This window comes from Haliaeetus albicilla, chromosome 1 (assembly GCF_947461875.1).
Source record: "Haliaeetus albicilla chromosome 1, bHalAlb1.1, whole genome shotgun sequence".
In the NCBI taxonomy this organism is placed as follows: Eukaryota; Metazoa; Chordata; class Aves; order Accipitriformes; family Accipitridae; genus Haliaeetus; species Haliaeetus albicilla.
The window spans coordinates 6,184,449-6,211,886 of record NC_091483.1 but is presented as its reverse complement, the minus strand read 5'-3'; the positions used below and the strand labels follow the sequence as shown (position 1 = coordinate 6,211,886).

Here is a 27,438-nt window from a genome sequence, read left to right as displayed (position 1 = left end):
TCATTAAGAAAAAAAAAAATGTTAACCCAATGTTATTCTGACAGTTTGCTAACACTGGCTTTCTCTTAGAGGAAATCGACTTTCAATCAGTTCTAATGCTTTCCTCTTTTTTTCTTGTTTATTTTTATTTGAACATTGATCTGTAACATCTGAACAATCTTGAGATGCCTATCTTTGTGTAACTTCACTGTGTTTCTTCTGTTTTTAATTTTAAATTTTGTCGTTGTTTTGGTTTTTTTAGTGGTGTCCTGATTTGGTTTGTTACAGCTTTGATAATGTATGTGTGGTTGTGCTATATTGATAAAGTTAAGCAAGTTATTTCCTGCCATTTTCCTTTTCAATTTTGGGGTTTTTTTGTTGGTTCCCTCTCCCCACCCCCCCTCCCCTTTGTTAGCTTTGCTTTGCTCTTGTACCCTCAGATCTTGTGGATCCACCATTCCCGGCCCATTTTGTTGACCTTCCTACCACTGCAACCAAAGACTGTCATTTTCAGTCCTGATTACATTTTTCAATCTCTATTTTTGATTTCCATTTTACTTTCAATGTTTTTCATTCGCATCAAAGATGACGAGACAGAATCTACAGAAACATCTATCCTGAAAAGCCATCTGGTTAATGAAGTCCCTGTACTAGCCAGTCCAGACCTGTTGTCTGAAGTTTCTGAGATGAAACAAGATTTGATCAAAATGACTGCCATATTGACAACTGACCCTTCAGATAAATCAGGCTCCATTAAAGTGAAAGATCTTGGAAAACCCACTGAAGAAGAGCCAGGAGAGCCCTTTGAAATAGTTGAAAGAGTGAAAGAAGACTTGGAAAAAGTAAATGAAATTCTGAGAGGTGGATCCTATACCAGAGAAGAACATGTTTTGCAGAAGTCCCTTTCCAAACAAGAACTTGCAGAAGAAGAATGGGTCATCGTCAGCGATGAAGAAATTGAAGAGGCCAGAAGAAATGCTCCTTTAGAAGTCACTGAACCTACCTGTGTAGAAGTCAGGGTAGACAAAGGGACAACAAAAATGGAGAAGCCAGACATGACAGGAATGGTAGATTACCTTACAGAGGATTTAAAAACATATGTCTCTCTTCATGAGGTACAGCCACAAGCCTTACAAGAAGACTTAGTAGAAGAGAGATTTGAAGCTGTAGTAATAAGCAGGGATTCTGAAAAAGAAGGACAAGAATCTCCAACAACTGAAACACTAAGTCCACAGGAGGAACACAAGCCAGCCTTAGAAATTAAAAAGCCAGTTAGGACAAAAGTAAGAGACAAGCAAAAGCCAAAGGAAAGCAAGATACACAGCAGTGAAGAACAACCAGGACTAAAGAAGCTCATTTCGGATGAGTCGCTTGGCGAGGAATCTGGCTTAACACTGACAGCTGCTCCTGAGGCTAAAGCTGTATCCCCTGTTATAGAGGAAACTCCTATTGGGTCAATAAAAGATAAAGTTAAAGCTCTTCAGAAACGAGTGGAAGATGAACAAAAAATACGTTCAAAACTACCTGTCAGAATTCAAACAAGAGAAGGTGCTGCTGAGAAGGCTTCTAAAAGACCGGTACAAGTCAAAAAACCAGTAACACACAAAGCACAACCACCTGTTTCACCTTCTTCTAAGACGGAAAGACTCGAAGAGACCATGTCAGTTCGTGAACTGATGAAAGCCTTCCAGTCGGGTCAAGACCCATCCAAGAATATATCTGGACTGTTTGAGCACAAATCTGTCAAACAGAAGCAACAGCTCCCTGAGAAGGAAACAACCCGGAGAAAAACAGTTTCTTCACAAAGTGAAACGAGGCGAGTATCAAGCCACAAGACAGACAAACAGAAGGACAAACAAAGCACGATATTAAAAGCAGAGAAAGAGCCGCAAACAAAAAAAGGAAAAACGCAAATTTCTACTGCCGAAATTACCAAGAAAGCTGTAGGTAAGGACCAGGTAAAAGAGCAGAGCAGCAAAAAACAAACTGAACCTCTCCCTCCAGTATTTGATGACGAAAGTACCAAAGATACAGCGGTTGTGAAGGGCAGGACTTCTGAAGACCAAGGAGATACTGACTTCCAGATCAGCCCTGACAGAAAAACCTCAACAGACTTCTCTGATGTCATTAAAGAAGAACTGGAGGATAATGACAAATATCAACAGTTCCGACACCTTTCGGTGACAGAGGAGGGAGAGCTTAACTTGGAGCAAGTACTGACCAGTCCTTTCAGTGTTGCTTTTCCCACAGACTATGTGAAAGATGGATTCCTTCCTGCTCTTTCTCTGCAAAGTGCTGCTTTTGATGGGAGCTCAGAGAGCCTTAAACACGAAGGTGTGGCTGATTCTCCAGGTAGCCTACTCGACGGAACCCCTCAGATCAGCTCTGAGGAAAGTTATAAGCATGAGGGTCTGGCAGAGACTCCAGAAACAAGCCCTGAAAGCCTTTCGTTCTCACCAAAGAAAACTGATGGGCAAATTGAAGAAGCTAAAGGAACAGCTAGAGCAGACACAACAGCAGAAACATGTCCTCCGAAGGAACTCTCGCCAAAGGAAGATGAAAAAGGTATTACTGAAAGACAGCTAGCTGCTGTTACTGAGACTGCTAAGTCTCAGTCTGAGCATGTATCAGAAGAGCTTGTACCTACAGCCTCTGAAGAAGAGGCTGATAAACTTAAAGAAAGTAGCTCAGCTTCCATTATGAAAGATATTAGCAGGGATAAAGAATCCAGAACCACTGCACATTTAACTAAGTCTTCTGAAACACATGACACTGCTTTAGAGAAAGAAAAAGATTTAACCTGTGAACGCCGTGTTGTGGTTAGAAGTCCCCAGAAATTGGAACTTTCACTTGCTAGCCATGATAGTGAAAGCTTTAGCCCAGTTGCAGATGACTCTCTGGCTATAAGTCATAAAGACTCACTGGAAGCAAGCCCAGTGCTAGAAGATAACTCATCACACAAAACGCCTGATTCTTTGGAGCCCAGTCCTATGAAAGAGTCTCCCTGCCGTGATTCCCTTGAAAGTAGCCCTGTAGAACAAACAGTGAAGGCTGGTATTTTGGGGCAGGGTCCTCTTCAGTCTGTTCTTAGCAAAGGAGAAACCTGCCCAGAGCTAGCATCGGTGCGTTCCAGGATTCTCCGTGACCCTGAGGGAAGTGCTGATGATGACAGCCTAGAGCAAACATCCCTCATGGAGAGTTCAGGGAAAAGTCCTCTTTCACCTGAAACTCCTAGTTCTGAAGAAATTAGCTATGAAATCACACCTAAAACAGCAGATTCACAGGCACTGTCAAACATACCAAAGTCAGCCGTGATCCCTGAAGTCAGTGAAGAACCAGAGGATGATTCCGAAAGTGAACCAAAGAAGAGATTCACCCCTGAAGAGGAGATGTTCAAAATGGTGACCAAAATCAAAACGTTTGATGAATTAGAACAAGAAGCAAAACAGAAGAGAGATTTCAAAAAGGATTGTAAACAAGATGAATCTTCTGTAGCTGCCGATTCAGAAGCTGCATGTGAAGCTGAAGAACCAGAGTCAACAGCTGTAGAAGAAAAAGATATACCTACAGTGGTGATGTCTGCAGCTGAATCTAGAAAAAGTTCTTCCTCTTCAGAAAGTGAGCCGGAATTGACTCAGCTAAAAAAAGAAGACGACTCAGGCCTCTTAATGGAGCCTATGATCCGCGTGCAGCCACCCTCACCATTACCATCCAGTATTGACTCCAGTTCTAGCCCCGACGAAGCAGGTTTTCAACCCATTGATTCAAAACCATGCCTTAGCAGGATAGGTGCAGTTAAAGCAGAACAGGATAAGCCAACGGAACATGACAAAGAGGAACCGCTTATCCTTGGGGGCAGCTGTAAGGCTTCCCCAAGAGAATCAGGCACTTGTCATTCTGACGGTTGTGTATCAGCAGAAACTGATGAAGCAAAATGTGACAGTACAGCTGACAGTGAGACAGTTAGTCCCAATGCCCCAGTCACACAATCTGGGGGTACTCTGTGCCATTCCATTGGTGACAGTTCTCAAAAAGAAGTTTGTGTTGAGCCTTCATTAACACCACACCAATGTGATACTACTGAAAAAGACATCAAAACCACTGCGTTGTTGACACAGACAGATCTCATTTCTACAGGAGCTGTGTCTGAGAAAGTAGAGGATAGTTCTTGTGGACACAGTACCACCGAGTACTGTGTACCACAAGATGGCAAACTGGCTGAAGATGATACCACTGACCATTTTGCTTTGGGAAGTGATTTGGGAAAAGCAGATACAGATTTTGAAACATCTCAAAGAGATATTCATGCTGAGGAGCCCTTACCAGAGTATTCATCCCTTTCCACTGAAACAGTGGCACTTGAAAGTTGCGTAGCAGATGCTGCTGAAAGTAGTGCTCCTTATGTAGTAAGCCCGTATGAAAATGTGTCTTCTGAACATTTCTTTAGTGACACTGAAAGTCAGGTAGGATCTGGTGGAAGTCTGCTATCTAGGGAAAACTATTCTATTGAAGAAGGAAAAGATCAGACTGGTGAAGCTTTACTTAGCAGAAACACAGGTGGTGAATATCACTCTTCAGAGGAAGCATATATGGAAATGGAGCCAAAACCAGAGGATGCATTTCAGAAAATGTCACAAGGGTCTTCAGCATCAGATTCCGCAAAATTAGCTGAATCTGCCCTCGAGGATGTACAAGATGAAACGGAGAAATTGATCAGTCAAGTTGTCATCACTAAAACTGATGTGGATTCTGACATGTGGAGTGAAATCCGTGAAGATGATGAAGCTTTTGAAGCTCGGGTGAAAGAAGAGGAACAAAAGATATTTGGGTTGATGGTAGACAGGCGATCACAAGGCACAACACCTGATACAACACCGGCCAGAACACCCACCGAAGAAGGGACACCACTTAGTGAACAAAATCCTTTTCTTTTTCAGGAAGGAAAGTTGTTTGAAATGACTAGAAGTGGAGCCATTGACATGACCAAAAGGAACTATCCAGATGAAAGCTTTCACTTCTTCCAAATGGGGCAGCAGCCTCAGGAAGAAGTTTCTTTGTCTGAAGAAGTGAAAGAAGCAGCAGAGGTGGAATCTTCTAAGCTGAAGGGCTCACCAGCTCCATTTTCACCTTCCGAATCAGAGGACTCGGATATACAAGAAAAAGATACATTGAAATACTCACCCTCAGCATCTGAGTCTAGTGATAAATCAGAAGAAATGACGGGTGAAGGTGTCAGCACAGGCACCACAAAAGCAGATCTTAAATCCAGAATTCCAATTAAAATGGGTATTTCAGCTTCTTCAAAATCACCAAAGAAAGAAACTGCTGCCTCTGAAGCTGAGCCCCTCTCCAGAACAGAGACTGACATGGTTGATAGCAGTCAGGTGCCTTGCCCTTTCTCTCCTGAGCAGTCTGTAGAAGACGAATTGGATTTTTCCAAAGTCACTAGATTAGTTTGTTCTGAACAGGGTGAGGAGTCCCCAGACTCTTCACCTGAGGAACAGAGATCTGTGATTGAAATCCCTACTGCTCTAATGGAGAGAGTGCCTTCTTGTGAAAGCAAATCCAAAATTCCTGTAAGAACAGCTGCTGCTGCATCGCAACCCTTGCAACAATCGGAAAACGAGAGCCTTCCCACAGACAGCGTCCTAGACAGTTTGCAGTGTGAAGGAAAAGATGACCAAGCGAAACCAAAGTCTAAAATTCCCGTCAAAGCAGCTTTCCAAAAAGCTGAACAACAATATACATACACAGACACATCTATCCGCAAGCTAGAGTCACCCAAAGCTCTTGACATGACAAACAAACTACCTATGAAACAAGATAACCGAAGTAAATCAGAGTCTGATGCAAGTATTCCCATGGACCCAAAGACTAAACGTTCAATAAAAGCTAGGAGTTATGCTGAGGCAGAAGCAGAGACCAGGGAGAGGGAAAGAGAGATGAAGCTCGAGCTAGACTCAGATGAGGCAACAACAGCAAGACCCAAGGTATTTTCATCACGGTTGCCAGTTAAAAGCAGAAGCACTACAGCCTCCCGCAGTGCTTTTAGTCCCACAAAAGAAAGTAAGGAACATTTTTTTGACCTATACAAAAACTCCATAGAATTCTTTGAAGAAATTAGCGATGAAGCTTCTAAATTAGTGGAAAGACTCACGCAGTCAGAGAGAGAACAAGAATTAGTTTCAGATGATGAAAGCAGTAGCGCCCTAGAAGTTTCAGTTATTGAAAATGTGCCATCCAGTGAGACTCAGCAGTCAGTTCCTGAAGACATCTTTGACACCAGACCCATTTGGGATGAGTCTGTAGAGACTCAGATTGAACGTATCCCTGACGAAAATGTCCATGACCATGCTGAAGGTATTTGCCAACGACTGGGATTCCCTGTGCGACGCATGTCATGAATTAAACTTTTTGCTTTTTTGTTTTCTTTGGCGTGTGTGTGTACGTATGTTTGTATACACGTGTAATGTGTGTGGCATTTTCTTTTAAGCTTTTGGTGGTTAGCTGTGTATTTTTTTTCCCCCGCCCCCCGTGAGCTGTGTTTGTTTTTTTGTGTTGTGTCTGTATTTTTCTTGTCTGTGAAACAATCTCAAGATTGCAAACCATGAATGCTTGTGGGAAGTGTTACCTTAATAAACAAAAACACTTCTAAAAATATGTATTGTTTTACCATTAAACTGATTGCTCAGGTCATGCACATTTTGGCTTTTGGCTTTCCCTGGCCCTACTCTTCACTATTAATTTTTACTAATAATGAAATATTTGGGCATTGATTGAAACCAGGCAAATTCATTTTCTTTTGAGTTGTTACGCAAAGAAAGCTGTAGAAGTTTTAAACAATTAGGTTTTTCATGTTCCTTTTTTTGACAATCTGCGTCTCAGGAAAGTTCTGTTTTGCCAGTAACTTCGGTACAAGTTTTCTGGTGTTTGGTTTTCCTCTCACCTACTTGTGTACTACTATTGAGTAGCCATGATGGAAATCCAGTAGCCAAAATGAGAGATGCATATATCATTAACCCTAAGCAATTTTCTGAATCTGAGATATCACAATCCACGTATGCATTCAGGGAAACTCAAAACTCAAATGCTGCCATCCTCAAATTAGCTTTGGGGATGGGAGGAACAGTCAGTCTCACTGTTACCAAAATAAGTGAAGACTGGCAAATGAACATCTGGTTTTTCCTTGCCTTCATTGTAAGTATTTTGTATCACTCCCTAGTTGAAAGGGTCGAAGATGTTTAAATTAACAATGTCTCCAATACAAACCATACTATGAAGTGCCATATAGACTGTTTGAACAAAACTTTCCCTACACCAGAAAGAACATAATTAGAAGCACTAGTGCAGATGAATTTTTCAACCTTGGCATTTACTAAGGAGACATGGAAAATTATGGCTCTTGACTTAGTTAAAGTCTTCAATTTAATGTTAGAATGAAGTTTTAGAATGAAACGCTTGACCAAGATAAGCATGGTAGGCACTTCAGTCCTGCTTTAGATTTTCACATGAAAGCCTAATTTTCAAATAGAAAATGTAGATAGATAGTCCTGTGCTTTTTGAAAAATCAAACATTTGTGTTTTTTGGTGTGGTTTTTTTTTAACCTGGGAATTTACAGTCCTCACTTGAGTTACCCAGTTGTAACAGCCTGTCCATATTTAGAGTACAGCAGTTAGGAGGAAAAAAAAAAAAAAAAATGCAGCACTTTCCCTTCTTGGGCTACATCACCTATGAAAAAGGGTTTTAACTTGTAAAAGGCAACTTGTGGCTCTCTTTGACCTTTAGATCAACAGGATGATCAGGAGAGGACAGAGGAAAGACTGGCCCACATTGCTGATCATCTTGGATTCAGCTGGACAGGTAAAATGCATGTCATCTACTCCTGAGAGAAAGGAGGGGAGCATTCCTCATTTTTTTCATGTTTCTTTCAGATGATTTCCTGATTATCTGAAGATGTTTTGTAGAAATATTTCAGTAGCTTACTGTCTTCTGGTTACTAAGATACCTATAGCCTATTAGGTAAGAACTCAAATGCAGAAGTAAGGCCTCTGTACTTGCTGTGGCCTCTCCAGAGGGAAAACTCCAAGGATGAGAGTGTGACAACGAGCTGGCATGTTACCCTACTCTTACTTGCAAAATGCAACAACTCTGGCTAGAAGATAAACCAATACAGGAATAATCATCATATGTGTTCTGGAACTGCTGAGCTGTAAGGCCACGATAGGGATAAACAAGATCAGCTTCTTTTCTACAGAACTTTGCTGACGAAAAAGGGATAAAAAGGGGACCTCTTTGTAACAGTCACTTTAATATAGTGGATTTAATAGATCTGAGACAGTTAACTCTACTGGGGACAAGCGAAAGTAACATAGAATGAAATGCAGATGTCTATCACTGAAAATCAGCTCAAAAGTGTTTACAAAGAAAAAGAGCTGTGCAGAAATGTAAGTGCTGTGTCAAACTGTGCAATCCAACAAAAAGTTGCTGCAGAAAAAGTTAAATCAGGTCTATGCTTTTTTGTATGTATCCCTGGAGCAGTACCATGGTCCTGAAAATACGCACAGCTCTAGGAGTTAAAGAAGAGTTGTATACCAGAGAAAAAAAGTTAAATCCTTGATAACAAAGATGGTGCTCTATACTGTTTTTATCGGCATCCTCAGAGGACATGCAAAATATCACTGATACTTTTGCTTATCTTACTCACCTCTTCCTTTCCTGTCCTCTATTTCAATCCATAGAGAAGGCTGTGAGCGTGTCACTCATCCCAACGTGGATTATCTTGAAATCAGGAGGACTTGGACCTGTGCAATGTAACAATTAGGAATCTGCTGAAAATTTTATATAAAAGAATAGACAGTTCTGAAAACAAAACTAGAAAAAAATGGATGCTCATCAAAATAGATATTAGTGTTTTACAGCATTTTAGAGAGGGCAGGGTAATACACCTGCATAAACACTCCTGCCTTATATTATGGTAAAGATTACTGTGTCAAATGTTACTTTAGCGGATAAAATAGTAGTTGTTTTTTGTTCAAACTTATTTGACTAGCTAGGATTTGAATCTAATGTGTCGTTACTGTATATTTGTTGAAGCTTACAGTTGCAACAGTTTATAAGCCAGCCTGGAAATAAGGTGGTTTGGGGTTAGGGTTCCCTCCACCCTGTTAAAACATGACTCCCTCCAAAATCAAGTCTATGCCACTACAGCGATAATGACAATGGAAGAGAATATGAATCCTTCTTTGTGAAAGAAGCAGAAATCTGAAGATCAGGAGTAACAGTAGGAATCTCACAAATTCTCCATGGTTTTAACTCATTTGATGACCTATTTCAACATTTGCATCTTAGTTTGTTGATGGCAGAAGGCTGCCCCTGGTTCTGTATACAGTAAAGATGTTACAGACCGTTAAACCATTTCTCTTTTCTGGACTGCAGTCTGACCCTATGCTACGTCAGAAAGACGTCGGCTATTCTTAGTTTCACCTTTTCAGTTTTTGGTTTTCAACTGTAATTCAGACATTTACTTTTCTTTAAATGAAGCCTTAAAATGAATTCTTTTACTAGATTTTGATCAAAGTTTCAGAAACAGTCATCATTTTAGAGGATAGAATCTGCTAAGCATGGTGCTCTGCAGCTGGAAATATTTTTCTCTGCCCGTGTGCTATTTCTGCAAGCGCACTCTATTTCATAGCTTGTCACTGCCTCTGAGAACTAGGAATGGTAGACACAAAACATAAAAGCTCACACAGACCCATCACTTCTAGGCATAATACATTTCTGACTTTGTCATGAACTTCCTGTTTAACGGTGTCTCTAAATATAACACAAGGTACATAGAAGCAATGAGAATTTGGTTTCAGAAAAGTTTGTAATCCACTTTGCTGCTGACAGCCGTAAAGTAGGGGGGGGGGAAAAAAAAAAAAAAAAAAAAAGAGAGCTTTACAGAGATGGATTTATTTTTCAGAGCTAGCAAGAGAACTGGATTTCACAGAGGAGCAAATTCACCAGATCCGAATTGAAAACCCTAATTCACTTCAAGACCAGAGCCATGCACTCCTCAAATACTGGCTTGAAAGGGATGGGAAACATGCAACAGGTTTGTTTCCAGTTGTACTACATACAACTGTCTCCCATTTGCTATTTGGGGTGACAGATGTGTGTTATAGTCACAAAAAGAAAATTCAGGTAAAGTTTAGGCTATAGAAAGAATGACCATAATTGGACTTAATTTTTTTTTTAAGCTTGTCTGTGTAACATGGCATATCATAGGATTCTCAGAGAAAATAGTTTTATCTTGTTCGTTTGAGGGCAAGGCAGAACATCACCTTCCAAAGGAAGCGTGGAAAAACACTGAAGCCTCTTTTTCCTAAACTGAGAAATTTTGGGGGAAACTAAACAAATTTGTTAAAGGAAAAAATGAGTGGTAATTTTTATATGCAGCCCTTCTGTTACTTTTAGATTTTACACGGCAATGCTTCTAAATGCATCTGTATTTTGTATATGATATTATACCGCTCAGTATCCTACCTATGTCCTTCATATGGAAAACTGAATGGAGAGAGCATGTGAAATTTTTAACTCGGCTACATGGTGTCGTTCTAATGCCACAGATACAAATCTTACCCAATGTCTTACAAAAATCAACCGAATGGACATTGTTCACCTAATGGAGACCAGCGGCATAGACTCCATGCAGGTCCACGGCACTCGCACGTATGCAGAAATTGAACAAACAATAGGATTGGACCATAGCGAAGGTAAACATCTCCTGATCCAGACTGCCCAGGTTATCTCATCTAAGCACTAGCTTCTGTTCTGAAATGTTTGACTAGGATGATCTGTTAACTCTTAGGACTGAGCACTAGAATCTCATTTTGAAAGCACAGATAATATGGATGAATGCAAGCGTGACATCACACAGGTCACTATTTCACCAGTTACAAGATCTCTGCATTAGCTGATTCTTATAAAGCAAATAAAGGAATGTTGTCAGAAACTACCGCAAATACTTATGCTCAGTTTGTTGGGTTTTTTTTTTTTGCTTATAGAAGTACTTCTATATAAGTTAAGAAGGTTGTATTAGGATTTGACCAAGATTTGTAAAAGGAAAACTACTCCATGCTTTGGAAAAACCTTTGGATTCAAGTATCCAGGATATTGTAATTCTGCTATGAATGTGGTTGGATTTCTTGAGTATAAAAGTTCAGTAGATTACATCAATGGTTGTAAACTAAGGAAATGCCTCCAAATTATGTGAAATAAAATCCTCTTTTCTGGGGGGTTGGGGGTGGGTAGATGTGTTTATATGCTTTGAAGCACATAAATTAGCTGGTTCTTGTGCCTAGTCCTGTATGAATTTCTTTATCCATACTTGTTATTTTTTCCATAAGCAGATGAATAATGGGTGGGGTGGGGGGAAGTCACTAAAACATGTCCAAATCTGCTGGAAAAAAATCTGTTGTGAATCTTCTTTCATACTTTGAGGGTTTCAAGATCAAGAGATGGCTCTAGGTAAATTTCTGGGTAAATTTTATTTTGCCTGTTACTGTCAAGATTCATTGTTTGGCAATAGTAGTTGTAATCCAGTGTTCCTTCACCTACTTAGAGAGGTCATGTCCTCTTCCACTCAAGATGTCTAAAAATTTCAGGTAATGTGGTCCATCCAGGGATTTTAAAAGGACTTGCTGCGTTCTAGTAAGACTTGTAATGACATTTCTCATCTCTCTATTTTTTAAAGGGTTTTCTGCACTGCAAGAAGAACTGTACAGTTCAAGACATAAGCAAGAAGAACATAGAATATCTAAAGACAGTGAGCCAACTGAACACCCTCCAATTGTCTCCGAGGAGGACGTGTCTGTCAGTTATTCTCCTTTTCAGGATAGTACTCCCAGGAGTGAGGCAGAAGTATCAATGGCTGAGCTCCTGAGACAAGCACATAAGGAACAAGTAGAAGCTGAATTCTCAGGGAAACCCCAAGATGTGCCAGAAAAACCGTCTGCTTCACAACGTGAATATTCGTAAGTGTCAAAAGACCAGAATGAAACCTATGTGGAACGGATTATCTCTTCTCTGTGTAATAAGACAATTTTACAGTTTTCTTTGAAACATAGGAACTCACTAGAATTTTTCTCCAATTGTGTGCACCAGCTCGTTACTTCCTACTGCAGGTTTGACATTTTAATCCATGTGGAGGAAGCCTTAAGGATTAGGGGAAAAAGGTCAGTTTGTCACTGTGAACACAAAGCAATAATCTAGTCTAGTACATATGACAGAAAAGAGGGATAACATAGAGGTCGGGTTTTTTGACAAACTGTGTATATTTTTCGTACGTTAGATAGCAAGTAATGTTAAACTTAATTAACGCTAGACGGGCCTGCCTTCAACTTCAGGATGTTTTTTTCAATTGAGGCAAAAATTTTCCAACTTACTCATTACTTACAAAACTCATAGCCACGTATTAGGAACTCGATTTTTAAAAGCAAGTTTTAGATGGCCAAAGGAACAGAAACAGGGTTATATACAGACAGGACAAAAGTACTTAAGGAAACAACACGTGGTAAGGTATGGATTTAGAAGACCTGCACAGCAAAGCCTTGAATTCTGATTTGGAGCTGTCAGTGGGGTTGGTTTCATTTGGAAAGGAACTTGAAAAGGATCACGTTTCTTTCTTCCCACCATCCCTAATCACATGCCCACATTGAGAACTCTATGCAGGGTTGATTGAGGTATTCATAGGCTAGCAAAATATCAAGGATCCCCTTCCAAAGAAGTGATTTTTCTGGGAGCGATTAGCTTTGATGTGGAGATGCAGCCCCAAACAGTCAAGGTGCAGCTGAGTCCAGCAAATGGTCTTTTGAGGATTCTTTTGCTCAAATATGCTTTACACCCAGGAGAGAGCGTGGGAGACAGAAAACGGCATGTAAGGTAGAGGACTTACGTTGCACTGGTAGGCAAAAATACTAATACTTCCTAATGATCTGCATGAGGAAATGGATGTTTCTGAGGAATGGAGAATACATTTGAGACAATATTGCCAATACTAAATGAGAGTAGTGATGATGGGAATATCACCACACTTCACGTCTACTTCAAACTAGGAGGAAAATTGGGCTAGATTTAAATTGTTCATAAGGAACGCGTACCAAGAGGAATTATACAATAATATGTATAGCCTGGTGAATGGGAAAAAGAGGCTGGATCAATACTGTTTAACTTACACTACAATGAAACCTTTTCTTTCTTGGAACACAATTGTTTCAAGGGCAGTAGTTGGAGGAACACAACAAATTGTGAAAACCCAACTTGTATCAGGAAAAAAACATATACATGCAAGTTATTCTATTACTGTTATTATTACTGTTATCTACTTATGGGATTGGTTATGGAGAAGGGAATCTGGTGTCCTATTATTAAAAATTAACAGTTTCCTCAGTTAATTTTTAGGATGAGAGGGGGAAAAAAGCAAGCATGTAAATGCTAGCTTCAAAGCATCTCAGAAATTTTAAAAGGGGAAGATTTAATTTTTGCAGGCTCACTATTTTTCAGGCTGTAATTCCACCAGTTTTGATATAGTTGGTCTTTTTTCTTTTAACCGATATACACGAAAAGAGAAAAGTCAACCTCAGAAGAAGAGTCTAGGTGGTGAAGCGGGTAATGTTTTCACAATCAGTGTAAATCAGAAGTGACCTTTTCAAGCTAGCATCAGAATTATAAGGTTACTTGATAAAACACAGTTAGATGAGAGTTAGCTTAATATCTGAAGTAATTCACCCATATGCAACACAAAAATATTGCATGTACATATGCTTTAATGTATTACCTTTATGTACGTTACTATGTAACATATATAATAATACATTTAAATAACTTGTGGCAGCAATTAAATTATAGCAATGTTCAACAGTGAAAGTAATATTACAAACAAAATAAGATTCTATACTAAATTTCTGTTTGGTAAGGCTCCAGAATTCTACATAAAAGTTGGCCTCTCCTCACCTGCAGATGTGTAGCCTGTAATTAACGTAGTAGTTGCTTTACATCCATCTGTACTGATCCAGTCTCTTTTCTGCCCCCAAAATAATAGGTAATATGTAGATTTGTTGAGAACACAAGTGACAGCAGAGTTCACATAAATCCTTTACAAAGACCAAGTTTTGCAGAATTGGGTGCAATGGATGTGGACGTCCATTTGGAGGTTTTCTTGGGTTGGGAAGATGAGAGGGATTCCTAGCCAGATTGCTCTGTAGTTACTGTCAAGGAGTATCAGTTATTTCTAGACTTTGCTAGATGACAGACAATATTTAAACAGTGCATAACGTTCCATTTATGGGGATTGGAAAGCACTGCATGGTAGTAACTTCCCTTGAACCTGTAATTCACAGTGTCACAACTCCAGGAACAGAACAGTCTACAGCACCAGTAACCGGAAAAGCAGCAAGTGAAAAATCTGCACACTTCAGTGCGGCAAAGGAAGAGAGACAAAAAACATCCCCACAACCCCCATTGTCTGCTCAGAGAGGTGACTCTCCCATCATCCAAGAGCCCGAGGACCCCCAACTCCACCAGGATGACCTCTCTCCAAGGAGAACTAGTCTAGTGATAGTGGAGTCAACTGATGAGCAGACAGGAAAGTTTGGAAGAGGCTATGAAGAGGAATCTTTAGAAAAGGTAAACAACAACTTTGCCTCAAAGTACTTGACACAAAAGAACCCTTTTATGTCTCGCTCATTCCTTAAGATGAGAATATTTTCAGTCAGCCTAATTAACCACTGTCTGCAACTGAGTCTTTTCTCCTTTCCTCTGTGGTTATAAGGGCTAGCTATAGTCATTTGTATAAAGGTTTTCAAAGCTGAATCAAAACCCAGATCCTAAAGTCTAGACTATAATTCTGCTTCTGCTATGCTTATTTGTCCTTTGGTCTGTGACAGTTATGTCCATGCATGTGAGAAAGAATTAGTGTAAGTAACAGGTGCAGAAACAATCCATGTACAAGTGAAAGCTGAAAAACAGATGTAATGAAGACAAAGTAATAATGTTAAAAGCTTATGAAGAAAGGCAAGAGTAGCGCAGAGCAGCATGAAGAATGACATGAAAGATACTGTAAAGTTAGTGAGATGGAAAAGATGGAAAAGAGGCAGCAGGATGTACGTTGCAGAATACTAAGGATGTAGTGGAAGAAAAGAACTTGAGAATGGTGTTTATGTAGCATGCAGGCAGTAAAGAGAAATGGAGACAGGAGATGTAAGAGAAGAACAAAAACTATGTGAGGTAGGTTATTGGTTGTGTAAGACAAAGGAACCTTATGGCAGTGTTTGGAGAGGGGAAGACTTCAAGAGGCAATGAAAGAAAGCAACTATATGGCTTTTAGTAGGACATTTAAATTACTTGGCAGATAAAGGTTTATTCTTAAGCAGCTTTTTTTGCCTGTTCTAAGTGGAAAAAAGGAGCAGGCATAATTGGGCAGGCAATAAGTTTTATCAGTGAAGTTAGAGCAGAAAAAGCACAGTTCTACTTAAGCAGAAGTTGTTCCCTGTTTTGACATTCACCTAGAAACAGGCTCTTCTTTCTTTGCTGTTTATGTTGGCAAAGGTACCGTGTCTAGAATGAATTCCAGAGCTCTGCCTCTGGGATCTCAGAAAAAGGTTGACTATAAAATGTGTAGGATAACTCAGATGTTGAAAGATTAGCTACAGTAGAACTCAATACAGTGGCTGCTGTAGGAAAGGCTGCCCTCAAAGATAGTGTACTTTTTCCCTCCTATTCTTTTATTAAGCAACAACCACTAGCACCACCAAAAAGAAAAACAGCTCCCCCCCGCCCCTGCCCCCATCTATTTTCCCCTTTATGCTTTTATACTGTTGAAATTTCCCAAGTAGTTCTTTGCAGCTACTCTTCGCCTTCTGACTGCTTCATTTAAATTTTTAATTCTTCCCTATGCAGGAGAGGCAAGAACTTCCAACACTTGTTACTAATTTTTCTTGATCTTTCCGGCTCCAAAGCTATTGATACATTGTCCTCTAGTTAAAACTGTTTAGTCCTACTGTCTATATGCTGCACTACGTACTTCCCGGTATGGAGGATTAAAAGGTTTTCATATAATTTCTGTGTAATTAATACAGAAACCTTATGCAATTTGTATGAATTCCAGAGTTGGTGTTAGTAATACCTTCTAGTCCACCTGCAACAATGTCATGCCACAAACTTCAGGCTTGCCCCTGGCAACCTTAAGAGCACCAAGAGCATCCTATAGAACTAGTACCACACAGATTCATCCTTCTTTTTTCAATATGCTAATGAACAGCTAAGGTATAGTCAAGTGGCCAAAGCCTCCCACCCCACATCAATGTTTCACAGATTAAAGTCAGGTAAGAGGCCCAAATCCTTAAAGCAAAAATTTTCAGAAGTGAAGATGGTTTTATCTAAAACCAAGACAGGACCTGTAAGTACTGCTAGTACCACGTACAACAGAGCACTGCTTCCATGCTTCCACTAGGAGTTAGCAGAGGAGTTAGGTGGGCTGGAGACCAGCTCGGACGAGGACGAGATGGTCACTACCAGGGTTGTTCGTCGCCGGGTGATTATTCAGGTACTGAGTGTTGAACGATTGCACGAGCCTGTGGTGACTAGGCCCCGGTAACACCGTCAGGCATGCTGCTGAGACAACCACTTGGCTGATATTACACCCGAAGCTGGAATGCTCCTGAATAGTGCATGGGCATTGGATAAGCCATTCCAATACCTTTTCTGGAAAGGAGGATTATAGTAATACTGCTAACCCAACTCTAAGTTCCATTGGATGTCTCAGTAGGAAGATGAAGACTTCTCAGCCCCATACACAACACTGTCAACTAACACACATTTGCCTGTCCATTGTGGCATAAAACTTTTCTTTGCATGCTTTCTAAGTATTTATTTGCAGAACAAATTTTTTTCTAACACTTCTGAATTTTTTTTTTCATTCTTTAACCAATTAACCATTTTAAAAATTGCTTCTTTGAAGTTACCTACATTAAGGTTTTACTTCATAAAACTTTGTTCTTTGTCATACAGGCTGATAGTATGCCTGAAATGCCACCAGAAACAGTCACAGAAGAGCAATATACAGATGAACATGGCCACACAGTGGTAAAGAAGGTATTGTCAGTTATGCCCCTTGCTACCTTCTTACTGTCTTATAAAAGGAAGTATAAATACATTCACATACAAGCCAAATTTTCTTTTGTGAAGGGGCGTGATTTTTAGGAGTAGAGCGTAGAAGGAACCAGAATTTTTGTTCATGAGAGATTCCAAAGTTTGAAGAATTATTTTGATTTGCAAGATCATTCTGTGTTACAGTTTATAACTTTAAGCCCACTTAAAGCCAGTGAAAACTCTGCATAGATCCACATTTCTGAGAACAAGTTTCAAAAAAAAAAAAAAAAAAGAGAAAAAACAACAAAAACCACAGCTGAAAAACCACACCACCACAATTTTATCTAAGATCATGTTTGCTCGTATTAATGAAACTAATGGAGGGCTGGGTCTGCAAGAGTCGTCTAAATCCAGACTTTAGATCCTCAAAATGTCCACTCAGCTGTGCCTGACCAGGTTCCTACACTTCTGTGTCTGTACATACGATTCAGATTTGTGGCCCAAAGAATATAGAAAGTACTTATTTGTGTGATGGCCTCATAAAATAAACATTTTCAGACCATGCTTATAAAAGTGAATTCTGCACAGCACGGAAGTGGAAATTCTGTTCTCCTTGCCTTATCTGACAACTCAGGGCTTAGAGAATTGGTCTAGGAGTTGGCTGAATTCAGCTGGTGGCAAACTCCCATCTGTCGTCTCCCAAGAAAACGTCATAGACCCTCAGCTGGATAGCATGTCTCTGGAAGCTGTTTGAATTCATATTAAAATAAACAACCCCAACCAAATATTCCTGGGGACGTTGTGCAAGAGTGAGCATGACTATATTCTTCTGGGTAGGTCCATGCCTGGGAGGGCACTGCCCCCACCTCTGTGACTATTTAATAGAGGTGACCCAGTCTGACTGAGCATCACAGCCAATAAGCTTTTGGACAGAGCAGGAGGTAACTGCTTAAAGTTACCTTGTCAAAAGGGGCTGGGAAGGTGGACAAAAACGTAGAGCTCCAGGTCATCCACAGAGGGATGCATACCCATCCTCCTCGAGAAATTTATCTCATCTTGAGCCCTGTAACTCTCTTCTGCTCCTCTTTGTTTGGCTTGGCGATGCTTCGAAAGCTTAAGCAGCAGATTAGTCTCTCAAGTAGGTTAAATCCAGCTTACTAGTTCAGCAGTGGTTAGTACCAGCGGTGTTACTACATGGTGTCCAAGTTCCTCTCTGAATCTGCTTCTAAGTGTTCAATAGCCAGGCTGCTAACCTCTTACTTTCAGAAGCCTTTTTGAAAATGCCACTCTGAAAATGTTTTCTAGCAGTTGTGTGGTTGTAAAGTACGTTTTCCCTCTGAAATACTGTACTACTTTTCCTAATAATAACTACTGCTTTAGAGAGTCATTCCAATATCTATATTGTGCCCACTTGTGAAGTACGTTTATGGAAGCTTTGCTGTGTGGTAACCTGAGTAGGGCAGATGCGTCAACTTGCAGCTTTACTACAGGTACTTTTGAGTATATGCATTAAAGACTAAAATACTGAACCATCTATGTAGGTTTTTCTGCGTAGGAAAAATGCCCTTTGAGTAGAAAATACTATATAGAGAATAAGAAGGAATTGTTAATTCTTTCGGGACAAAGCTCTATTTCATTCCTTCAGGTCACTAGAAAGATCATCCGGCGATACGTTTCTCCAGATGGCACAGAAAAAGAGGAAGTCCTAATGCAAGGAACACCGCAAAAACCTGTCACTGTTGAAGGAGGAGATGGCTATTCCAAAGTTGTAAAACGGGTTGTGCTGAAGAGCGACAGTGAGCAGTCAGAGGTCAGATCATCTACTTTTCTTGTGATGGTACAAAGCAGCAGTATACCAACAGCATACTTAGTAACTACATCTTACTCATGCCAACAACATTCAGTTTTGAATGATATTTTTAAAAGTTTCCTGGCAGATGGAAAAGCCTCGGAATAAAGACCAGGAAAAGGCAGGGGGTGGGCAGAGAAAGAAGGCAGCTTTCTCTGAAAATAAGTCAGGATACAGAATCTGTGATTTATGAGAAGTACCAACTTCATAAGGAAAGCAGCTTCGTACTAAGATGACATAAAAGTAAATGGCAAATCTCTACATGTTATTATACCTCTTACTCTAATAAGAGAAGTAGCAAATGTTGTAATGAAATGATCTGATGTTCTCTAGGTTTCTAGAACTAAGCCCTTCTAAAACTATACAGTTATATTAGGTTTAACTTACTGGTGTGTTCTTTGCTTTGGAGAAGAAAACAAACAAACAAAAGTATTACTTCCATGCAAACTGTTTGTAGAGCCAGGTAATTAAAAAGAAAAAACAACCCAAAAAGGTAAGTACCTTTCAGTTTACCTTTTCCAGCCTTGATTCACCTCACCATGTAGCCCTACAGACATTTGTATCGGCATCATTAAGGTTGTGACAGAGGACTAGAAGCTAGTAACAGGGGTTGCTTTTGGCAGTACTGCAAGTGAAAGCAACATTTAACAAGCGGTCATTAGGAACGCTAAGAACATGATTGCCCTTCTCTCTCGCCAGAATTAGTCATCAGAATTAATTCTCTAGGAGTAAGGTAACAAGAAAACAAAGTAATTTTTTTTAGTTAGCTGACCATACCAGAACTACTCTTTATCATATGGATCCTGTATACATTAAATTCGTATTTTGCCAAATAAAATAGAGTTTGTTACTTTCACATGGTATTCTAATATTCTGGTCTGTTGCTCCTGGAAGAGTTCCTTAGTTTTACAAGCGTGGCTCATCTCTCAGAAGAATTATCTTAAAATTAAGATATGGGCCGATATCAGTAATTCGTACTACCTGTGTGAATGCCCAAGGACTCACAGCAAGAGGTCCACTCATTGGTTGGTGTAACTCCAGTGGCCTGGGCAGGTAAGCCAGTACGGCAGCCTGCGCTGTGGTGGAAGGTAGCAATATCCCTGCTACCTTTAGGCTAGCTCAGGTTCCAGAAGCAGATTTCACCCTGCCAGCATAAAGCTTCTCGGCAGAGTAAATTCTCCAGGGCTGTTCCTGCTGCCTGAACTGGCATGTATCCTACAACGTCCCGTTCCGGGGCTGCGTACACGTAGAAATTGAGACGCTTCTTATATTCTTGTTCTCTGTGGCAATGATTAAGAATGATGGAGTAACTAAAAGCTTTGTTAGTATCCATTATGTAATTCATATCCAGTATACTTCTGCTTTCTGACCTTACAGGTGACCCTGTCTGAACCTGCTGTTTTGCCTAGTGCCTCTGAATTCCAGTCTCAACCAGTGGAAGGCCGGAAGGTCAGCAAAGTCATAAAGACCACTGTAGTGCAAGGAGAGAGAACAGAGAAACACCTGGGGGATGCTAGCTTAGCTAGTGATCTTCCGTCAGCCAAAGAGGACTTTGAAGAGGTAAAAATGCCTTTTAAATATAAGTATTAAACCACGTGTCACAACATACCTGGGGACAAATTCTACTCTACTGAAAGTTTTGTTGGTGGACCATCATACTCAGCTATTGAGTATAAACCTCTGTTGTTATACTCAGCCACGTTATAAAAAGATTAGTATATAAAGTGTGTGTGTGTGGGGAAAGCTAACGTTACAGAATTAGCTATGAAACATTTTAAGATTCTGAAAAAAACCCATGGAGGCTTAAAGTTGTTAGAAATCACGGGTGTGGTGGTTACTGTTAAAGTTCATTCGTACATTACCACGCATGGAGGTAATTTTAGAAATTTACACAGTTAAGTCTATTCTCTGGGCAAGTTGATGTATTTGGCCTTGAAAGGAAGAAATAGCTATCAAGCTAATTAGCACCTTTCCTGTTTTTATGCTTTTTCTGATCAGTTTAGACATTTCAGTAATAGAAAAGCAATACCGAATTAATACAGCTTTTTTTATAAGGAACTGATAGCACTTCACTCTTAATCTATTTTATTGTCCCTTTGAATAACACGTGTAAAAGATGTCACGTGGATAAAAGGTTTGTGCCATTAGATGCAACATAAGTACTTGGTTTGGTTTTTTAATTTGACAGAATATCATATGAAAACATAGATGCAACAATGTCAGGGTCTGGATATTTTCTGCCATACAATGGTATTACAGCTTGCGGGAAGACAAGAAGTGCTAGGCTATTAGGTTGAGATGCCAGATTTCCCGTTACAAATATAGGCCCAGCAGCCTATATTCATGTGTGTGTGTGTATATATATCTCCATATCTTGGTGAGAGATCCTTCTCTCCTAACAATAACAAAACAAGCAGCAAAAACTGTCGTGTAGGTTCAGAGAAATGGCTTGGGAAATAACACTTTTTTCCCAGCTTGCAGCTTCTAGTTTAGTAAATCAAGAAGCCTGCTGAAGATACCACAGACAAACCCACATCCAGCCAAAACAAAAATTAAAATGCTGCCTTTTTTTCAATTTTCTATGAAGTATTAGTAACAGCAGATATTCAGTAGAAAACCTTGCCAGGCTCAATTCCCTGCTTCTCCCATTTCAGTACAGTTGAGCCTCAGGAGTATCATTTCTGTGTATACCCGTACATAGGTATGCATCGTTTCTACGTATACCCGTCTCTGTACTGCTAGCACTGAGAACAGGCAGCTCAAGGTGGCAGTGGGAACAACTATAAAAGAGTATTTTTTGTGACAGGAAAAAGGTCGCTGTAGCAGGTATCGTAAATAGATACAAAGGGTGACTTCTGCAAGTGTGCTACTGCAAGGCCTTGAGGTGGGCTACTTCCAAGTCGGAATGAAAGTACCAATACAATCTTCATTACAATTATTAGTAAAACAAAACTATCCTATACAAGAAACTGTAACTGATCTGTACATTTGAGGAATATTTGAAAGGATGCAAATGGCAGGCAGATGCTTCTCCTATTTGTCTATTCATCATTTTCTCAGCATTCAACTTTGTTAATATAAAGCACTAAGGTACAAAGAGGAATTATCTTCTGTCCTGGGCTTGTGGTTTTTGTTTTAATTTGAAGTTTATGTTTTAATTCGAGGCTTTGAGCTATACTGGTAACCAAATGAAAGTCCAACTCCCCGCTTTAGTAGAGAAAGAAATAATGAAAGAGGATGGATCAATTATTAAAAGGTTTGGCTTGGCATGTCAATGAACTATTACTAGAAAAGGATTAACAAAGTCATAACAAATGAGTGGATTTAAGAGAGTGTCTGAAGTGAAAGCACCAGTAGCACCTAAAGCTTTTTTTGCAAAATTACTAAAGATTACTACTACTAACCTGTTACAGGGAGGGAGGGATGCACTAGGAAGGTCTACATTCACTTGAAAATTCAACTGGGTGAATTAGGGGTGTGGTGGGTTCACCCTGGCCAGCAGCCAAGCACCACACCGCTGCTCCCTAACCTTCCTGTCCCAGCACAAAAAGGGGAGAGAACAGGAATGGCGAAAGGGAGAAGACTCACAGGTTGAATGAAGACAGTTTAATAAGTGAAGGAAAGAGGGAAGAACAACCAAAGCAGCGATGATGCAGAGGTGATCACTCGCTGTCCTGCCCGTGTGCCCTCCCATTCTCTTGCCCACCCCCAGCCTACTTACGGGGGCGAGGGGGGAAAAGAAAGTATCGATGCTGTGAGCACTGTTCAGCAGGAGCCAAAGCATCCGTCTGTTACCAACACTGTTCTAGACCCAAATGGACAACAGTGCACCACACAGGCTGCTAGGAAGGAAGTTCACTGCATCCTGGCTACACCCGGTACAAAGGGGTATCGCTGCCTAGCTGATGTCATAGGTGATACAAGAGTAACAGCGTGATGTACAGTTAACAACATTAATCAATGTTACTTCAAAAATATTTTTTTTCATACCAGTTGACTGCGATCATTTGATAATTTGAACATTATCAAAATAGACGAGAGGATATATGGACATAGGTAGATATATAGATATATACATGCAAGAGTTGAGCCTTATGAAGAATGAGGCAGGGCGCATAGAGAAATATTTGGGAGGGAAAAAAAAAAAGCTACTGTAGTACAGCAAGTATATTCATTCCTACCGCACACAACTTGAGCCAAGGCTGTTAAAGGCTAGGTGTCTTTTACACACCTTTTCTTTCCGGCCATTTGAATTGATAGTGGCCCTTGGCATGGTAAAGCGAATGCTGGCCCCTGAAAGAACATCCCAACCAACCAGTGTCTGTAATTGTAACAAGCTATAGGACACATACCAGTTTCAGAGTTAGCAGGATGGTGTCACACGGACACACCGAGGGCCGGAAGACCCGCCACATCTGCTTTTGGATGAAGGGTGCGCATTCTTGCCAAAGTGCTCCATCTAACCGAGGGACCTTTTTGGTCATTCGGGTCAAATTAAGAAGCGTCAGCTGTCTGATAAAAATCGAGCTATTCCTGCCTGAGCACGCAGGAATTTCCAAGTGTGCTTGGCTTCCCATGGTCCTCTCTCAAGGACACTGACCAAAACTTGGGCTTCTGGGTAAAGCTAAGCCACAGATACCTAGCTGTCCTATGACTACTACATTTATTTGCCTAGATCTGGAAGGGACTTGGTGAGGTTTAAGGTTCTGACTAGTAGAGCAAGATGGTTCCAATGAGGTAAGAGAGTAATTAACAGAATAGTTTAGGACATTAGATTACCACAAATGTAGTTTTACTGGCTGTCAGAAGTAAGACTTGTTCAGAAGTAAGTGTTGAAGATCCAAATCGGCCTAAATTACTATTGCGCAGGACAACTCTGTATGTCGAAGTTAACTACAGCAAATAGGAAGATCTTGTGTGAATTTCAACATATGTTGCATGTCTGTGTGTTACAGCATGTTTTTGCTGGGCATCTAAAACTGTATGCTTAATCAGCGTATAGAGATTAATTGCTGTTAGTTTACATTATGAAAGCCAGTTAAAGCCATAGTGTGTGTTGTACTCAGAATGCGTAACGGGTGTCTAACCTCAGTAGCTGGCTTAAACTGCCAGCTACAGTTCTTCTCATGTTATTTTAAACTAAAAAGCCTTAAACTGTCGCCAAAAAGGAGCGTTTTTTAAAAACCTTTGGGAACTGTGGGCTTTTTAAGAGCGTTATCTCATTTATTTTGTTTTAGGACAATACTCAGTAAAGCCAGCACGCAGAAGAGGACTGTGATGAAGGATCGGTATGGAAAACATGTGCACATAGAAGAGCTGGAAGACACACCAGAAGCACTACCACAGGATGACCTCCAACATGACCTCCAGCAGCTTCTCAGACACTTCTGCAACGAGGACTGGAAACAGGAGGCGAAGTGAGAAGCTGCCGCCCCTCAACACCACCATATAACCATCCATCCCGTACACAGCATCCATCCTCTCTAGGTACAGACATTATTACCTACATAATCACTGGAAGACACTGCCATTTCTACTTGTGCAGATGCAGTGAATTCATTTCTTCCCCCTCCCTGTATTTTATTTTGGGTTTTTGTTATTTTTTACCCTGTAAGCTAATTTGTGACCAAAGATAGCATCCTTCATTCAGGATGATTTATCCACCGAATCGTCGTCTTTGTGCCGTACTGGGAATTTGTCAGCATCGCCACTTCTTGCTGTTCCTTTGCTTCTGCACTAGCTTCAAGAAATTGCATTTGTCAAGCCAACTTCATCTACAGGCCTCTTCAAGTGACTATGTACATGCATCATAAAAAAGGGAGTTAACGTGTAAACTGTATATAGCAAGAGTATTTGGACTTACAAGACTGCAGAAAACACACTGCCTATGACTACAAATAGCATCGTGGATTACAAGGTCTGTTGACACTGCTGAACAGCGATTAATAAAATAACGTTAACACAATCGACTGCAAACACAGACTGACTGAGGAGGAAGCACTGCAGATCTACTGCATCTGTAAGACTTCCAGTTTAGGGATCTATTATAGTTAAAGGCTCTAAGAGTCAGGCTAAAAACCTGGAAATTCAGCTGTTCTCATGACGTAACAGCTGACTGTGGCCATTAATACTTCTAAGACCTTTGGACAGCCACTTAAAGATTTCCAGAAAAAGAAAAGAAAAAAAAGAAAAAAAAAAAAAGAATACCCAATTAGGTAACCAACTTGCTAGCAGCTATATCTATGGCACATTTGCATACGGTATTAAAATCTTTTAGATCTGGACATGTGGCAGGGTGTATTAAACAATTATAACTACAGTAGTTTCCTGTTTTCATCACTGCTTAGCAAACCCCACTGTCTTATTGGTGGTACTTCCTGCTGGCCACTGCACTGTAGATAACTATGGGAGACAGACTTACCTACTATACAAGGAGAATAATTAATTCACCGTGTTTTATCGAGATTGCCTCTTATCCGATACATGCATGTGGCATTTGAAGGTCAAAACCAAACCCTCCTATAATCATGTCAGCTTGTTAGCCCTCTTAGCACTGAGCGAGCAGTTTTTATCTTCCAATCAAGTGTTTTTTAAAGAGAAAGTGCTCACAATCCTTGAAAGCCAGTTTCTGTTCATATTTTGTTATCTATCTATATATATAATATATATATATTTCTAAACCAACCCTCTGAATACCACGATAGCATGTCTGCACTTTTATTTTCAAAAAAGGGAACATAGAGATCTGACATTTTGGGTGTTCTATACCTTAATATTTAATGGAGGGAGCTCTGTAGTGTTTTAGCATATATAATATACACACACTAACTAAATGTTTTTAAACAGCTATTTGATTTTTTAATAGTATACTCAAAACCAGAGTAAAACAAATCCTCTCCTCTAGGAGTAGTACTTTTTCCAAACTTATCTGGCCTTCTACAATTATAGGGTTGTTTGTTTTTTTTTTTAATGACTCACTCAGTGCTCAGAACAAGGGCACTTCCTCATTAAGGTAACCATGCCAAAAGCATGAAAACATCTTGGGAATTCTGGCTTCCTGCAGGCAAAACAACCCCAGGTGTCATGCTAACACTTTTTTTGGCAGGCAGGAAAAAGAAAGAAAGAAAGAGGAAAAAAAAAAAAAAAAGTGTTTTGGCAGCCAAACCGAATGAGACCCATGATGAAACATTTCACAACGCATCATGGCTTTCTTATTGGCAGAGACAGCACAGGATGATCTTCAAGGACGGGGCTCTAAAGAAATGCATTTCTGTTGTGTTATTTGCGGTGCAGATGATGTTCTGTGTAACAACATAATGGTTATTCACCTCTTATTTTGATTTTTTGCTGTGTTATCAAAGAACTTGAATACTGTGAGAAGAAGTGAATTTTAAGTTGACGAATCAGCATCTTGTTCCCATGGTGATAACACTAATTGAATATATCTATGAGGGCATGTATTAGTTAAAAATTAAAAAAAAATACAACACTAACAATACATAGCTGCAATGTGTACAATGGCTGATTTAACTAAATAAAAATGTACAAGTGTTAAATGTAGAAATAACGGCTCACTCTCTTTTACTGTCAGTGCAGCATAAAAAGGAACAGCGCCCACATGGGTACGTACTTTAACTGAACTATCACATTATAATGCCTCTGTACCCAGCTCCCTAAGATTTTTCTTTTTTTTTTTTTTTTTTTTTAATTCTGTTATTCAGCACTGATTGATTGGTAAGCATCAGTCTGTTACAACAGTCAGATACAAATTTTTTTAAACTCCTATTAATAGTTTTTCCAAGGGTATCTAGCCATGTTTTCTAGTTATTGTATTGGTACTGAAATTGTGGAATTTTCCTTCGAATATGGCCTAGACTGTTTGTTACAGTCAGTTACTTTTTCAGTGCCCACTACTGGCAGTTTCTCAACCAGAGGAAAGACAGGGAAGAAAAACGTAAGGTGAAATTCTGTCATGTCTTATATCCTTGTAATGCACAGAAAAACAGTGGGAAGAGTCTGCTTCGTTGCCAATTTAAATTTATTCGATATAAATCTGTACCAATTCTATTGCTGCAGCTGGATCTCTGGCTAATGTAACAGGTCATACTGCCGCAGCATCCCCACTCTTTGCCATTGCCTCGTGTGCTACCTTCACGGCCATCAGAGGAGTCCTCCTACCTACACCTCGCATAGCAGAGAAACCATCAATTTCAGCAGTTTCTCTATTTGCCAAAATTCAGAGTCATCCAACCTCCCAGATTAAGGGACAAAAAGGGCCCAAGCGAGGCACACCTGAACTCCCTGCCAAGACCAGAAGGATGCCCACAGGCCAGAGCAGAGCACAGCAGGTATGGGATCAAACCACAGGTCAGTCAGTTGTGACTGACAGAGCAAGTCCATGTCAAGGCTTACACATCTGAGGTGAGTCCTACAGCCGAAGGCTACCAAGTTTTTCCTCTCTTCCACTTTCTCTTCCCAA

At 40.1% G+C, this 27,438-nt stretch overlaps 1 protein-coding gene across 50 annotated transcripts in view; it reads left to right on the top strand.

The window, feature by feature from the left end:
- The window catches only part of ANK2 (ankyrin 2), a 381,284-nt gene extending 354,758 nt beyond the window's left edge, over positions 1 to 26,526 (top strand). For 26 of the 50 annotated variants that reach the window (XM_069806335.1, XM_069806911.1, XM_069807877.1 and 23 more), the window contains 12 exons: positions 565 to 6,339; positions 7,766 to 7,840; positions 9,945 to 10,076; positions 10,591 to 10,737; positions 11,718 to 11,997; positions 14,362 to 14,647; positions 16,473 to 16,565; positions 17,030 to 17,113; positions 18,756 to 18,920; positions 20,337 to 20,519; positions 22,124 to 22,215; positions 24,197 to 26,526. In XM_069806335.1, coding sequence (XP_069662436.1) covers positions 565 to 6,339; positions 7,766 to 7,840; positions 9,945 to 10,076; positions 10,591 to 10,737; positions 11,718 to 11,997; positions 14,362 to 14,647; positions 16,473 to 16,565; positions 17,030 to 17,113; positions 18,756 to 18,920; positions 20,337 to 20,519; positions 22,124 to 22,215; positions 24,197 to 24,380 — 7,496 coding nt within the window. In that variant the 3' untranslated portion in view covers positions 24,381 to 26,526. The remainder of the gene's footprint in view (positions 1 to 564; positions 6,340 to 7,765; positions 7,841 to 9,944; positions 10,077 to 10,590; positions 10,738 to 11,717; positions 11,998 to 14,361; positions 14,648 to 16,472; positions 16,566 to 17,029; positions 17,114 to 18,755; positions 18,921 to 20,336; positions 20,520 to 22,123; positions 22,216 to 24,196) is intronic. The other 24 variants (XM_069808950.1, XM_069809019.1, XM_069808863.1 and 21 more) reach the window with 6 other exon arrangements.
- The last annotated feature ends 912 nt before the right edge of the window (positions 26,527 to 27,438 follow it).